The 16,880-nt window shown below is 41.8% G+C and overlaps 1 gene segment (V, D, J or C); it reads left to right on the top strand.

Moving 5' to 3' along the window:
* Window positions 1-3,903: 3,903 nt before the first annotated feature.
* On the top strand, window positions 3,904-14,295 carry LOC117965160 (Ig heavy chain C region-like). The segment is given in 6 exon segments: window positions 3,904-3,933; window positions 4,789-5,065; window positions 5,722-6,084; window positions 7,154-7,270; window positions 9,386-9,447; window positions 14,172-14,295. Coding segments are annotated over 6 exon segments (936 nt in total).
* The last annotated feature ends 2,585 nt before the right edge of the window (window positions 14,296-16,880 follow it).

Below are 16,880 nucleotides of genomic sequence, written 5' to 3'. Positions count from 1 at the left end.
AGAGAAATTGTATAGACCCCAATGCAGGGAAGTCCAATTCCCGTCCTGGAGGGCCGTAATTCCACTCCAGGTTTAACAGATAACATTATTATTATTTATTTACTATTTTTTTTTTTTTAGCAGATGCACTTATCCATTGCGACTTAAAATTGTTACAAAATATCACATTACAGAATATCACATTATAAAATATCACATTGCAGAATATCACATTATAAAATATCACATTACAGAATATCACATTACAGAATATCACATTATAAAATATCACATTACAAAATATCACATTACAGAATATCACATTATAAAATATCACATTACAGAATATCACATTATAAAATATCACATTATAAAATATCACATTGCAGAATATCACATTATAAAATATCACATTGCAGAATATCACATTATAAAATATCACATTGCAGAATATCACATTACACAGCAGCTATAAAGTACAAAATAATCAGTAGCAAATAAGATCAAATTCAAATAAGAGCAAAATAACAAATACAGTAAATAATTATAATTAGGAGCGAGTTCGACTAAGAGCAGTTAATTCATAGTAACAATATTTACTCATACGAGTAAAGTCCATTAAGAGCACGTAGTGAGAGATGAGAATGATTTCAAATAAGAGCAATGAGAAAAATCGTGAATACGGAGACATATAAGAGTAAAATCAACTACCAGATACAGGAAGTATTTATAATTAAGAGCAGTATAATGAACTACTCCAGAGATCTGGATGGACGGTTATTTATTCGATTCACTAATTAAACGATTTAGAACAGGGTTTGGAACAAAGACCCGGAGTGAACGGGTCCGCTTTGGCCGCCCCTCGCTCCAGCGCTTTTGGGAAGGTTTGTATTTTGTGTTTGCTCTGAACGCGAATGCCCTGATTTTGAAAGCCTACTTTTTTTTAAATGGGAAACTCAAGTTGCATATCTAGCAGAACTCGTCCTGAAACAATGACTATTGTTTAAACTATTAACTTAAAGCAGCGCGCAAACTCTCCCCCCATGCAAAAACGCACCGATTCGAACCCTGCATGCACGCACGCTCGAGATATGAAGCATGCATATGCTGACGTGCCATGTTCATATCTGATGAAAGAAAGGAGCCGCCTTCGTGCAGAAATACCCTTCTGTCGATTGCAGTCTAGTGGAAAATCACCTCGCGCTGAGAGAGCTCGTTGTGGGTTTTTGCTGAGACCACGAGTCAGTCTGAATAGCCCTGTGAAAGCAGCGTGCATTAAACCGCTCCACAGCCTCTATCTAGATACACATGCGCGGACAGAATAACTGAATACACCTGCTGACCGCAACAGAACCACGAGTTAAAAATACACGCGTGCCCACATGGAAACACTAGAGCAAGGTGCGTGCATGTATTTTATTTCTCTTATGATGGTTTGTTTGCGCGTCTTTATGAATTCAACGTGTTTATTTTTAGTGCATATGAATAGAAAAACAAAACACGAGCTTATTTTGAGGGACAAATAGTATCATCAATGAATTGATCAGTCTTTTAATACGAGAACAGGCTTTTTTGGCGAAAGAAATTGCGCATTGCAGAATTTGCTAATAAAAGCATTTTTTCTTTACTAAGGGAGTTATTCAGTTAATAGTTAATACTAATATAGTAAATATATAATATAGTTCATATTGTATCATATTCAAGCTATTTTGAAAACGCTAACGGTATCTTTAAAATCATACAGTTCAATATAATTTGTGCAGATTTACGCGTAAAGATCCACACAAGACTCGAGGTGTCCAGTGGCAGCAGCGACTTAGCGAGCCTTTAGAATCGCTTGCCCGATTTGCGTGCTTCAAAACAGGAGGGGTGTCATTGTTATAAAACGAGAAGCAAATTCGACAACACCGAAGCTCTGAAGTGACCATTAAACACGACCCAGACTATTAGTTAATTGCATTTGGAAATAAAACAGAACCGGAGCAGTCTGTAATGAGCGCGCCCCTTTCGCTGCTGAACGCTTTGTTTAAACGCTTTGTTCAGACTGAAAATGAAAAGCAAACTCTGCGTGTTAACTCGGCGCAGTGTGCTGCAATCCCCTATTGACTGCAATAGCAACATATTTTCATGTGGATTTTAATAAGCCTGTTCCACGACACACGGCAATGCACGCTGAAGCGTTGTAAAAACTAAAACAACCCGCGTCTCTACATCAAGGCAAGCTTCCAGACTCCACAATGAAATGCAGTGTCTTGAGATTATTAATGATGAAGTGAACGTATTATTATTATTATTATTATTATTATTATTATTATTATTATTATTATAATATTTGGTCTACGGTGCTCTTTCGAAATTTGTGCGTAAAGTCGCTTTACCGTTTCAGAAATATTCATTCTTTAGTTTTCTGTTGTTTGTCAGATATTTGTTTTATTATTTAAATGCTGTTGTAATTGTCATATAAAGGCACATGGTCCCGGGGGGGGGGGGGAGCGGCGGGTGGTAACGGTATAGACGCGCACACTAGCCGTTAATCGGGTTTCAATGCTTGTGGTTTATTATTTTCCACTGAAGATCAGCACCAACGCGTGGTCGTTTCAGATGGACGAATCGATCAATAAGGTGCAAAATCCACCCATGCATTTTTTTAAAATCTTTTGTTATATATAAATATATCTAAGTATTGTTTTGAGTGTTTTGAGACAGGAAATAACAGACAGCCTCTCTACTCTTGCGCAGTAAGGTCCCCTTCCCCCTCAGAACTAGACTCGACCGCCACGCCTGTCTGATCCACACAGCACCGCGCTTCTTTCCGTGTCTGCAGAGCCCTGTGAGGCGGATTGCAAACGAGCGCCTTGTCTCAATGGAGCGCTTAGTGCGTAATAGAATGATCCGCATTCTAACTGTGGCAACATTCTATTCTGAAGGCAAGTCGCTTTTCATTATTATTATTATTATTATTATTATTATTATTATTATTATTATTATTATTATTATTATTATTATTATGTAGACAGCAATTTACTGTTGCCAATGATAGTGTACTTTTGCTGTTAAATATTTTATGATATATTATTATTATTATTATTATTATTATTATTATTATTATTATTATTATAATAATAGATTTTGATTCATTGCCAAACCCTTATTAAAAGGTATATGTTCATTGTATAACGATTTGGTTCTAAATATTGTTTTTTGGTAACACGTTCCATGAAGTGTCTCTATGACTGTATTCACAAACATGCGCGCTTACACATCATTACAATGTCTTTGTGCAGAGTTACCATGTACTTAATGTGGAAATCTCTGTGCTCGATATAAACCTATCCCTAACACTAACCCTATCCCTAACACTAACCCTAACACTAACCCTAACCCTATCCCTAACACTAACCCTAACCCTATCACTAACACTGACCCTAACGCTTTGCTGATACAGTTGTGTGCTTGCGTATATCGTGCATTGTAAGTGTGCATAATATCACTGTAACTATGTGTAAGTAATGCTAAGCATGTATACAAATACACAGCAATCAGAGACACTTCATGTAAAGTGTTTACAATTACTGGAAGAATTCTTCTTTAAATCGCATGGCGCAATACCTTTCTATAGGAGATGCATCGTCAACATTAGTCCTGTTTTATTATAATATCTCTGGGTCAATCGCAACGAACCAAAAGGTATAATTCAGTACAATATTTGCCCTAGGTAAGACTTCATGTTTTGATGTTTAAAACGACCGCGTAAAGGAATCTAGCTTTGTTTTAAAATGTATTTGTATCTACTGCAATCAGGTGGATGATCTCTGAAATATGCAGTTAGCAAAATAATTAATCCATTACAGTGTTTAAAGTATTATTTCTATTCTCCACGCAACGTTTGCAATAACACTCCTGGGTCAATCGAAACAAGCCAAAATGAGCGTCCTAACTGGGGATAATCGCGGGGTCAGTACGGAGGACGGGACTAAACCAGCACCGAAGTTAATACCAATTGCTATGACCTAAGGCGCTCAAGATAGACCCCCAGCTGCGTATTAAAATGTGTCTCAATTGCAACGAACCCAAAGTAGCTGCTCGATTAATTAGACCTTTTGACTTGTTATCAGCTCTTAATCAGCTGCGTATTTCAAGTCAGCTGTAACATTTTATAAGCAACTCGAACTCTGCAACTGTTTAAGAGCTGAGAACAATAATAAAAAGGTCTAATTAATCAAATGATCAGTTGAATGAAGGGTCTGGTTCAGTGATGGAGAGCTCAGTTCGGATGAAAACCAGCAGACACACACAGAGGGGTCCGCATGACCGGGGCTGGGAAACACTGCGCTAGAAAAATAACACTCTTAAAATAGAATTAGCTGGAACCAATCAGCGAGTTCACAACTTTGTTCCCCGTCTGTTTTCGTTGCAATTGGTATATACTTGTATTGTAACGCTTGAAATGTTTTTGCTTACGATTGTAAGTCGCCCTGGATAAGGGCGTCTGCTAAGAAATAAATAATAATAATAATAATAATAATAATAAGTTAGTACGCAGCTGGGGATGATCCCGAGATTGTACCGTATATTAGCCAGTCTGCAGCTTAGTGCACAGCTCCGTACTGAATCTACAAGTGCGTTGCAATTGACCCATGCTGTCCTTCTCTGTCTGTGTATTATTATTATTATTATTATTATTATTATTATTATTATTATTATTATTATTATTATTATTATTATTATTATTATTATTTATTTATTTTTGTTGCAGTTTTTCTTTTTCTCAGAGCAAATCCCGCTTATTATTTCGCTCGGGTCGGATAGTCCGTTACCGTCCCCTGTGTCTTCGATTGGAAACTCGAATCTACCTATCGACTTCGCTGTTTCCGAGACAACGCAAGCGGAGGACTGAGCGAGCCGTTCCCTCGTGAATGCGGAGATCCGGGCTCCCAATGCAGGATCACCAGCACCGTAGAGAGCAATAGAGTCACGCTAACAATCCGGAACACGCAGAGAAACGATAGCGGGCGATATTACTGCGCTGAAAAAGTTATCAGCTCACTGAGATTCTCTAACGAGTCAGTTGTGATCGTGTCTGGAGGTGAGTTTATACTGCATCACTGACATAATAATAATAATAATAATAATAATAATAATAATAATAATAATGTTTAAATATTTACGATAATCAATTCATACTTTTGGAGAAACGTTTGGTAACACTTTATATGAAGTGTCTCTGATTACTCTGTGTTTGCATAGCAGATACTTTGTAAATACACGCGCACTTACACATAATTACAATGTTAATATGAATTAACTTAACAAGCAAAGCTTTTTGCAAGATACATGTAAGTACACAATTGTATCAGAAAAGGGATCGGTTTAGTGTTACAGTTAGTGTTAGTGATAGGGTTAGTGTTAGGGATAGGGATAGGGTTAGGGTTAGTGCTAGTGTTAGTGTTAGTGTTAGTGTTAGGGTTAGTGATAGGGTTAGTGTTAGGGTTAGGGTTAGGGTTAGTGTTACGGTTAGGATTAGGATTGGGGTTAGGGATAGGGTTAGTGATAGGGGTAGGGTTAGTGTTAAGGATAGGGTTATATCGAGCACAGAGATTTACACATTAAGTACATTGTAACTATGCATACATTCAATGCCATAAATACAGTTTATGGCATTGAATTACAGTTAATTATTATTATTATTATTATTATTATTATTATTATTATTATTATTATTATTATTTCATTAAGTTTCAGATGATTCCTCTGTGAATCGGTCAGTCTCTATCCTGGCCCCACTGGCTGTCTCTGGCAGCGCGCTCGATTCCCAGGCGACCCTGACATTAGTGTGTCTAATCCGGGGCCTCTCCTCGCCCTCGGTCCGGGTCCGGTGGTTCATTTCCGGTAACTTCGCGGCGGAGGGAACGCCGAGCTCCGGGATCAAAGTGAAGGAGGGCGGAGAGGGACAGGGAGACGGAGAGAGCTACGCCGCTACGAGCCGCCTGACAATCCCGGTGGAGACGTGGAGAAGCGGGGCTGAGTGCGCATGCGAAGCGCAGTTGAACTGGAACACTTCTATCCGCAGCGGGAATGTTTCATACGCTGGGATTCACGTGGCGGGTCAGTAATCTCTCCCTTTTGATTCTTTATCATTAATGAGTCATTTAACAGACGCTTTTACCCAAAGCGATTTACAGAGACTAGAACAGTGCTGCCCAAACCCGGTCACGCAGAGCCCCTATCCAGCAGGTTTTATAGGTAACCTTTAATCATCAATTTCTTAACACCTGGAACAATTTTATTGTGATCAATTAAGCAGGTGATTTATTAAATGAAGTCCTTTAGAGATCATTTGGTATAAAAAATTAATTATCCTTTTCAGCCCTCAATGGCCTGGATTACATGCTGGGGAAATGTCATGTCTTATCTGCCTACTGTCATGACTTATTTAAAGTGGAATGATAATTTTAGATAATTCTGGTTTGTTTAATTTAACAATTCCTGCTTTGAAACTTCATGTTGTATTTGATTTTAGTATAATGTATTACATTTGTATTCAAACATGAACTAAACATAAACCAAAACGAACTAAAATTTTAATCCAGACCTTACCGCCTTAAATAAGTCATGACAGTAAAACAAGTCATGACATTTTCCCAGCATGTAAACTGGCCCAATGACCAGAGTTCCCTTAATTGAACAAGTTATTTGCTTAATCAATAACTTCCATCTGTTCCCAGTCTTTAGTTTGCTGCAGAGTCACTTCCAATAGGACCTCGTTTGTTTTACGTCTCATCCGAGACGGAGCACAAGGAGGTTCAGTGACTTGCTCAGGGTCACAGTGAGTCAGTGGCTGAGCTGGGATTTGAACCTCCTGGTATCAAGCCCCTTTCTCTAAACAGTGGACCACGCAGCCTCTTATTTTGTAACATTTATATTATTTAAAAAAAGAATAGGCTGGAACAGGCTTGAGAAAGAGATACAAGTTTTATGTTTGTGTATTTGTACCTGTGATTATTATCGTTGCTTGGGTTATTTAGGATAAGCAGAGTAAACATGTTAATGTGTTACTTTTTAGTGTAACTGTCATTCTAATTGTAATTACTGCAGCGTAATTGTAACTGTAATTGTACCCAATTGTAATTGAAATGTCAGTAAACAATTCTGCTGTAATTGTAATTGAACCCAGGTCTGGTTGCAGAGCGGTGCCTGGTTCAGTACGCCGTGTTCTCCGGGGTCTCCCTCCTCGCTCTCTCCGCGGCTCTCTGCGGCTGCGCGCTGTGGACCCGCCGCCGCTTCAAAACAGGTACCGTCCTGGCCGCTCCCTCCCTGTGCGCCGGTGCGAGTTTATAGCGCTACAGCCAGTGATGGTTCTGCAGCGAGTCAGTGCACCGCATTGTATATCTCTATAGATACGATTTCATTACTGATACAAACACTTTCAAAATGATGATTATTATTGTTATTGTAACTATGACGATGGTGATAAATATTGTTATTGTTATTGTTATTTATATTATGCTATTAATATTATATCAGTATTAATACAAAAACATATTTGGGCCTGCTGTTATTAACAATGGTGTTGTTGTTCAAATGTATTTTGTATAGACTGTATTCATGTAGTTTTGTTGCATACACACACATTACATATGTGTATATATAGATATTAGGACCCCAGTGGTCTGTGATTAAGGGGAGGCGTCGGGTCTCTCATTCTACACCGCGAGCCAGCAGGTGGTATTACTGCAGAGTGCACGTGTTTCATTTCTGTGCAGTTCTTAAGCAAGGTTACACAGTGTCTGTATTATAAGAAAGACGTTAAGAAGCAGGTTACCCTCGGGGCTGTTACCAGCCGCTTCTCCCTGTCGCTTATTACCGCGGCCCGGGGAGATGCTGTTGGTATCACTATGTAACACAATTTTTGTTCCTGGGTAGTAAGTGTTATTTCCTAATTGCTTAAGTCTCAAAAGTATAGAGAATAGCTATTATTCCCCACAAACTTTGCTTTTGTGACCAGGACAGTGATATTTTGAAATTTACCTATTTCCAATGAGAAAACTTTTCGTTCACATAAAGTCAGAAAAAAACAACATATGAATCCAAATTAACATGAATTTATACTAAAGTAATACAAAAATGACTACAAAAGATTTAGAAGTGAGTAGTTTTTCGAGATTTACGATTATACTGTAAATCACTTTCACGAATCAGCCCCCAAATATAGTCTCCTATCATGTTCTCGTTATACTGTCCTTGGTAGCGGCGTTCAAAGTCCATTATATCCTGGTGGAAGCGCTCGCCTTGCTCCTCCGAGAACGCTCCCATGTTCTCCTTGAATTTATCAAGATGAGCATCAAGGATATGGACTTTGAGGGACATCTTACAGCCTATTGTGCCGTAGTTCTTCACCAGAGTCTCAGCCAGCTCCACATAGTTTTCGGCCTTGTGATTGCCCAGGAAGCCCCAAACCACAGCGACAAAGCTGTTCCAAGCCGCTTTCTCCTTACTAGTGAGCTTCTTGGGGAATTCATTGCACTCCAGGATCTTCTTTATCTGTGGTCCGACGAAGACACCGGCTTTGACCTTTGCCTCAGACAGCTTAGGGAAGAAGTCCTGAAGGTACTTGAAGGCTGCCGACTCCTCATCTAGAGCTCTGACAAATTGTTTCATAAGGCCCAATTTGATGTGCAGTGGTGGCATCAGCACCTTCCGGGGGTCCACCAGTGGCTCCCACTTGACGTTGTTCCTCCCCACAGAGAACTCGGTCCGCTTGGAAGGGTGGTCGGTGGGTTCCCGCCAATTTCTTGGGATAGCGAACTTCATGGCTCTCTTTTCCCCTCTGTACCATCCTACAAAAATACATTTATTTCACCCATGACTAATGTGTAAGAGATTCTCGCAACATTTTTCATATATGATATATTTTTTCAATAACATTGAAAATTGTAAAACATTTTAAAATTAAAAACTTTTACAATTTTAAAAATTTTAACAAATTTTATAACATAACATTCCGAGCAACAATTGTCCATCTTACCTTCCAGAGTTTTTTTTGCAGTGCTCGCAATGAGGTGCCCAGGGTTTGTCTTGATCCCCGACAGGCATGCCGAAATATGCTTTGTAGGCCTCGCACATCTTAGCAGATCCTTCCACGTAGTACTTTTTCGCTCTTGTCTTGATAAATTGGCCGCAGACATGGAAAATAGGTAAATTTCAAAATATCACTGTCCTGGTCACACAAGCAAAGTTTGTGGGGAATAATAGCCATTTTCTATACTTTTGAGGCATAAGCAATTTGGAAATAACACTTACTACCCAGGAACCAAAAAAAAATAAAATGTTACACGGTGTATTCATCTATAGACACACAGCCTCGTTCTGAGACTCCGTCAGTGACGCCTCAACTTTGCATTCCCAGCGTCCACTGAAGACTCCACGCATGTAATTTACAAAAGGACCCCCGGCAGCGGAGATACAAAGGTAAAGTTGGCATATTCAGTTCATGCATTAGACTGTTGTTCTGTTTTTACAAACTCGCTTTTTATCTCGGTTGTTTTCAAAACCACTTTTGTGTCACTTTTTTAATTTCAATTTTATAGCATTTTGTATTAAACCGTTTTTCATTTAATGGTTTAATTGGTTGTGTGTGTGTGCGTGCGTGCGCGTGCGTTATTATTATTATTATTTATTTCTTAGCAGACGCCCTTATCCAGGGCGACTTACAATAGTAAGCAAATACATTTCAAGTGTTACAATACAAGTAATACAATAAGAGCAAGAAATACAATAACTTTTGTTCAAGCAAAGTACAAGTGTGACAAACCACAATTCAATAATACAGCAGATAATAGTGATAGTGACATCAGGATATGATTAAATAGTGATAGTTACATCAGGATATGATTAAATACAAAGTACTACAGGTTAAACACTTGGCAGATTACAGTATTCTGAAGTACAGGATTAAATGCAGTAAAATAGGGGGCAGATAAGAGCAAAATAAAGCACATTTACATGAAGAGTGATAGTGTCCCAGGATACAAACAGAGGAGTTCTACAGGTGCTGTTTGAAGAGGTGAGTTTTAAGGAGGCGCCGGAATGTGGTCAGGGACTGGGCAGTCCTGAAATCTGTAGGAAGGTCATTCCACCACTGCGGAGCAAAGGTGGAGAAGGAGCGGGCTCTGGAGGCAGGAGAGCGTAGCGGAGGTAGAGCCAGTCTTCTAGTGCAGGCGGAGCGGAGAGGTCGAGTGGGGGTGTAGGGAGAGATGAGGGTCTGGAGGTAGCTGGGTGCAGTCTGGTCAAGGCATCTGTAGGCTAGTACAAGAGTCTTGAACTGGATGCGAGCGGTGATCGGGAGCCAGTGGAGCGAGCGGAGTAGTGGAGTAGCGTGGGCGAAGCGAGGCAGAGAGAACACCAGGCGGGCAGCAGAGTTCTGGATGAGCTGGAGCGGACGGGTGGCGGACGCAGGGAGGCCAGCCAGGAGGGAGTTGCAGTAGTCTAGGCGGGAGAGTACCAGGGCCTGGACCAGGAGCTGGGTAGCATAGTTGGAGAGGAAGGGTCGGATTCTTCGGATGTTGCTCAGGAAGAATCGGCAAGTGCGTGCCAGAGTGGAGATGTGCTGGGAATAAGAGAGGCAGGGGTCCAGGGTGACTCCGAGGTTCTTAGCGGAGGAAGAGGGAGAGAGTGTGGTAGATTCCAGAGGAACAGAGATAGAGATCAGAGGAGGGGGAGGAGGAGGAAAAGAAAAGGAGGTCAGATTTAGAGGGGTTGAGTTTGAGGTGATGCGAGTGCATCCAGGAGGAAATAGCAGACAGACAGGTTGAGATACGGGAGGAGATGGTGGAGTCAGAGGTGGGGAAGGAGAGGAAAATCTGAGCATCATCAGCATAGAAATGGTATGAGAAACCATAGGATGCGATGAGGGGGCCCAGGGAGCGGGTGTAGAGTGAGAACAGGAGAGGACCCAAGACTGACCCTTGGGGGACTCCAGTTAAGAGAGGGTGAGGTGTGGAGGTTGCTCCACACCAGGTTACCTGGTAAGTGCGGTTGGAGAGGTAGGAGGAGAACCAGGCCAGAGCAGTGCCAGAGATCCCCAGGTCAGCAAGAGATGATAGTAGAATAGAATGATCAACAGTGTCAAAGGCAGCAGAGAGCTCGAGGAGAATTAGGACATAGGAGAGGCAGCTCGGGCACACTTAAGTGAGTTGGTGACAGACAGGAGGGCGGTTTCAGTGGAGTGGGCAGAGCGGAAGCCAGATTGGAGAGGGTCAAGCAGAGAGTGGTTGGACAGGAAAGCAGAGAGCTGGCGGTGTACAGTCCGCTCGAGGGTTTTGGAGAGGAAGGGTAGGAGGGAGACAGGACGGTAGCTCTGGAGGGAGGTGGGGTCGAGGGTAGGTTTTTTGAGGAGGGGAGTGATAGAGGCTTTTTTGAAGGCAGAGGGAAAGATACCAGAAAGTAGAGAGGTGTTGAGGAGGGAGGAGATGAAGGGGAGTAGAGCAGGAGCAGCAGCTTGAAAGAGGTGAGTGGGGAGGGGGTCCAAGGCAGACGTGGTGGGTTTGTGACCCTGGAGCAGGGAGGAGAGGTCAGAGTCTGAGAGGGGCAAGAAGGTGGAGAAGGAGGGCAAGTTAGTAGGGGATGTAGTGGGTGTAGGGGTTGGAGCAGGAGGGGGTGCAGGGGAGGGAGAGGTGTTAAAGAGTTTGTGGATATCTGAGATTTTAGAAGAGAAGAAGGAGGCAAAGTCATCAGGGGAGATAGAGGAGGGAGGAGGAGGGGGGAGGGTTTAGTAGGGAGGAGAAGGTAGAGAATAGTTTACGTGGGTTGTTAGTGGAGGCTTGACAGATTGGAAATAAGCACATTTAGCAGAGGAGAGAGTAGAGGAGAAGGAGGAGAGGAGAGTGCGGTAAAGGTCTAGGGCAGCAGGAAGTTTGGTTCTCTTCCATTTCTTTTCAGCAGATCGCAGTCTGATTCTTGCCGAACGGAGAGCCAGGGATGGGGAGGGCAGGGGCGAGATGGTCGGGAGGTGAGAGGACAGAGGGAGTCGAGGGAGGAGTTGTGAAAAGGAGTCGATAGGAGTGGAGGTGAGAGAGAGCAGTGGAGGCAAGGACAGAGGGGGAGAGAGATCGGAGGTTACGGCGAGAGGTGACAGTGGGGGTAGGAGGAGCAGGGAGAGGGGGGAGAGACAGAGAAAAAGAGATGAAATAGTGATCAGAGAGGTCCAGGGGGGTGACAGAGAGGGTGGAGGGGCAGCAGGCCCTGGAGAAGGTGAGGTCCAGTTGACGGCCAGCTTTGTGGGTAGGAGGGGATAGAGAGAGACATAAGTCAAAGGAGTGAAGGAGAGGGAGGAATCCAGCAGAGTGGCTGGGGTTGGAGAGATGGATGTTGAAGTCACCCATTAGGACAGTCGGGGTAGACAGAGAGGGGAGGGAGGAGAGTAGATAGTCGAGTTCATCCAGAAAGTGAGTGAGAGGCCCAGGGGGGCGGTACAGAACAATGAGCAGGAGTTGACAGGGAGAGGTTAGTTGGACTGCATGAAATTCAAAGGTATTGACAGAGAGTGAGGTGAGATCGGAGGGGACAGAAAAGAGTAACGAGGGAGAGAGAAGACCCGTCCCACCTCCCCGTCCAGTGAGACGCGGGGTATGGGACAGGACGTAGAGAGAGGACAGGGCAGCAGGAGTGTTATCAGGGGACAGCCAGGTTTCAGTGAGAGCAAGAGGTGGGAGGCAAAGGCATAGTGTGGAGTAGTGGTTAGGGCTCTGGACTCTTGACCGGAGGGTTGTGGGTTCAATCCCCAGTGGGGGACACTGCTGTTGTACCCTTGAGCAAGGTACTTTACCTCGATTGCTCCAGTAAAAACCCAACTGTATAAATGGGTAATTGTATGTAAAAATAATGTGATATCTGTATAATGTGAAATATCGTATAATGTGATATCTTGTAAGAATTGTAAGTCGCCCTGGATAAGGGCGTCTGCTAAGAAATAAATAAATAATAATAATAATAGATGAAATCAGCTTTGTTAGCAGAAGAGTGACAGTTCCAGAGTGCACCAGAGAGTGTGCGGGAGGGGGGGAGAGGCAGAGAAATAAGGTTAGAGGGGTTGGAGGAGCAGCAGCGGAGGGAGGGCAGAGGACGAGGACGGGAGGACAGAACAGGGATGTGAGAGACAGTCATAGCAGGACAAGCAAGACAAAAGGCACAGTAGGAGCAGTAGGGTGGAGGGTACAGACCTGACTAGTAGATAGCTTCTTCTAGAGGCCCGTTAGGTTTGGATCTAGTCGAACAGCGTCTCAGCGCTGGACTCCCACAGCTAGACTCCCGACTCTTTTGTTGAGGCTCTTCAGTTTGCTGGCGCTTCGTGCTGGCGCCGAAATAAGCTGCTTGATTAAATGTTACACCTGCTTGGCAAAAGAACCAACTAAACTGTGTGGAAACCAATCAAATAGCAAAATCAAATGCTAATCAATTTAGCCACTCACCTGGTACAACTCACACACTAACTCAGCCAATTCAAACACCACCTTACAATGTCACCAAATGTCGTAAGTTAAAATTACTAGAAGCAGGAACTAATCTATCTGCCTCTGTCCCTGGTTACCTGTAGACTGTGTTGTGTGTGTGAAGTGCTTTCTGATCCTATAGAAATCTAATTGTATTGTATTGTATGCACGTCAATGGGATTCAGTGTTTCGCGTCTATAGTTAAGCGATCCCTTCAGCGCACGACGTCGAGTTCCCCAGGGGGATCAGTACAATCTGAGACGGAATTGAGGTTTTTGATACTCAAAAATTCAGGGGTCTATTCTGACTTGGTTTACGCGTGATTTACGCGCTGGAAGAAGGGTTTACATGCCCACAAATGGTAAATACAACACCATATATGAGCATGTAAGACCTTAACCAAGTCAGAAAAGACCCCTCACTGCGTATTCTGATTAGAGCTGTCCTGTGATAAGGGAGGTGGGGTTTTAGAAGGGCCGTCCTGGATTTGAACACGTTTCGTGTAGGAAATCTAGAAAATAGCTGAAAGGGTTCATAATGAAGCCAATCCGCGCCGGCTGCGCCGTGCATCAATGGGGTCCTGTTCTTGTGAGACAGGATTTGGAATCCTAATTGAAAGTTATTGGCTGAGAGGTTCCGCTATTGGTATGTGCTGTGTTATTATTGATGATATATTATTTAATAAACCCTGTTGATCTCTTGCAGAGGAGAGATGAAGAGGGCAGTCTGGTCACCTACGCGAGCTTGGACTTTGAATCCCAGAAGAAGAACAGAAAGAAGAGACACATATAATAATAATAATAATAATAATAATAATGAATCCTTTGGAGCAGAGCGTTTTGATGCTAGTTTTTTCTTTTTTTTTTTCTTTCTTGCTTGCGATTTGTGACGGATGCAAAGTTCAAACGATTAATATCTGTTTAAAATGATCATTATCAGGGGAAGTCTGTTGGTCAGCTGTCCTCAGACCTGATTCCTCACCTCCAAGTTTTGAATCGTTTTCCAAACTGGCCAAACAATTTGCAACACCCTGTAGAATTAACAAATGTGGCTTCATAAAGTCGAATGAAACCGGCTGAATAATGAATCATATTTAATTACACACCACGTTGTTTTTTTCCCCATACAAACTGACAAAAAGTTGAAAAATGTGACATTTCAAAATCTAACATGAAATAATATACCAGTAGCCTTATAATGGCTTCCTAATGGTAGACTTTTTCTATATCATTTAATAGTTTCTTTGATGACATGATGTTAAATAAAAGAGGTAAGTTATGTTCATATAGCTTTTTAAAAAAAATAATATCTCAGTCCTAAAATTCTAGATGAGGCCAAACTTTTGCCCAGAGCTGCACACAGAACTGAGCCTGTTTTAACCCTTCGAGGTACACAAGGAATTAAGTGCTTGCTGTTCAAATGGTTTCTTCTTAAAAATACCTTTGAGAGCGATTCAGGAATCAGGAGGAGGAAACTGTCCATTTGGACGATCAGATCCAGTCTGTCACTGCATTTTAAACCCCGCTGTTTCGTGCACCTCGTCGCAAACAATAAGAAAGCGCGCATCGTTTCTATTCGTGGGGCACACGTGTTCCTTCTCTCTTAAAAGGCTTGTGCGTTTCTCTGAGATTTCTCATGGGTTTATCAGATTTGATGGACAGTTATTGGAATTGTAATAGAAATATCAATGGGCTGGAATAAGCCATGCTAGTGCAAATATAACACGTGGTGTTTATTTAGCCTTTGAAGAAGACCCTCAGAAATTGTATAGAAACTGTCTCTATATCAAAACTCTGAAATTACTTCAGCATGTTCTTCATAATTAAAAAAAAAAAACAACTAAATACATCAATAAACTTGTTCTCGCATGCATTGATTCTGTGGCATATTGTTTATTACTGTACCTTTTGATCATTTCAAATAATAATAATAATAATAATAATAATAATAATAATAATAATTGAAAAAATCATGGCATCATTTATTTTTAAATTCCATTCCCAATTCCATTCTCGATTCCCTTTTAACACAATTTCAAAAAACATCGCTGATCAGAATTGCGTTAAAATTAGCTTCTCACAACAGTGGCAACAAATCACTTCAACTGAAGTTGCTTTTTGTTAGTCAATTAAATGAGCTTAAATCAGGGGTCTCTAACACAAGGGGTGAGCTGTGCATGATCAACAACTGTTGCTGCAGAGTCACTTCAATAGGACCTCGCTTTTACATCTCATCCAAAGGACGGAGAACAAGAAGGTTAAGTGACTTGCTCAGGATCACACACAGTGAGTAAAGGGCTGAGCTGGGATTGAACTGGGAAACCCCTGGTATCAAGACCCATTTCTCTAATCACTGGACCACCAAGTCTGCTACTGATTTGAATGGCAATCCGATAGAAGCTGTTTCTGATACAAAGACATTTCAGGATGGCTGTATCACGGTATGAGGACCTGCTAAATAAACAGGGTATAGACTCATCTTCCTCAGGGTGTGAAGGAGGGTGAGCTCACTGGGGTCAGTCTGAGACAGACAGACATGCAGACTGAAGTCAATCCCACTGACTGACTGACCAAGATTACTTTATATTAAGGAGCTTGCATACAAATATACATATACTTAATAATACATGAAAAAGGAAAACTATTGTGTGCCAAAAGGATCACAAAAAAAGAAAAAGGTCATGTGGGTACATAATGTGAATAATTGATACAAAAATCAATTCTAAATCAGGATGTTTCGGACTACAAGTCCTTCTTCAGCTGGATGGAAAAAGCAGTAAATATATGTATATGTATTACAAAACACAAGCTACATAGAAATCTAATAAAACAACACTCATACACAAGGCTCTCACACTTCCTGGGTGCTGCTCTGTCAGATGTTTACAGGTTTTGATCTGCGTCACGTTCGCATCACCTGATAAAAGTAGCACGTGACTTGATCGCAGGTCAAGTCATATGATCAGGCAGTCCCTGCTCCTCCAACGCAATACGGCTTGGTAACACAGACCTGTTGTTCCGATCCATACAGTCACACGCTACCTATTTATGTTTTAGATATTGTATTATATTGTATTATAAATTATATATACACACACGCGCGCACACACATGCACGCAAGCACACACACACACACGCACACACACACATGCAAGCACTCACTCACGCACACACACACGCACGCACACACACCCACACACACACACACTGAGACACACACGCACGCACACAAGCACGCACACACGCGCACAAACATGCACAAACATGCACACGCACACACCCATGCACGCACAACAATTCAGTCTTATCAATGCAATTTATAGGTTAACCTTTTTTCATATCACAGTGGTTCTTTTGTTTTATGGCAGCTGTATAATAAATGGAACAAAACTACAGAACTAAAACAAAGAACACA

This window comes from Acipenser ruthenus, chromosome 32 (genome assembly GCF_902713425.1).
Source record: "Acipenser ruthenus chromosome 32, fAciRut3.2 maternal haplotype, whole genome shotgun sequence".
Classification (NCBI taxonomy): Eukaryota; Metazoa; Chordata; class Actinopteri; order Acipenseriformes; family Acipenseridae; genus Acipenser; species Acipenser ruthenus.
The sequence above is the reverse complement of the archived record's forward strand: the minus strand, read 5'-3'. Positions and strand labels throughout refer to the sequence as shown.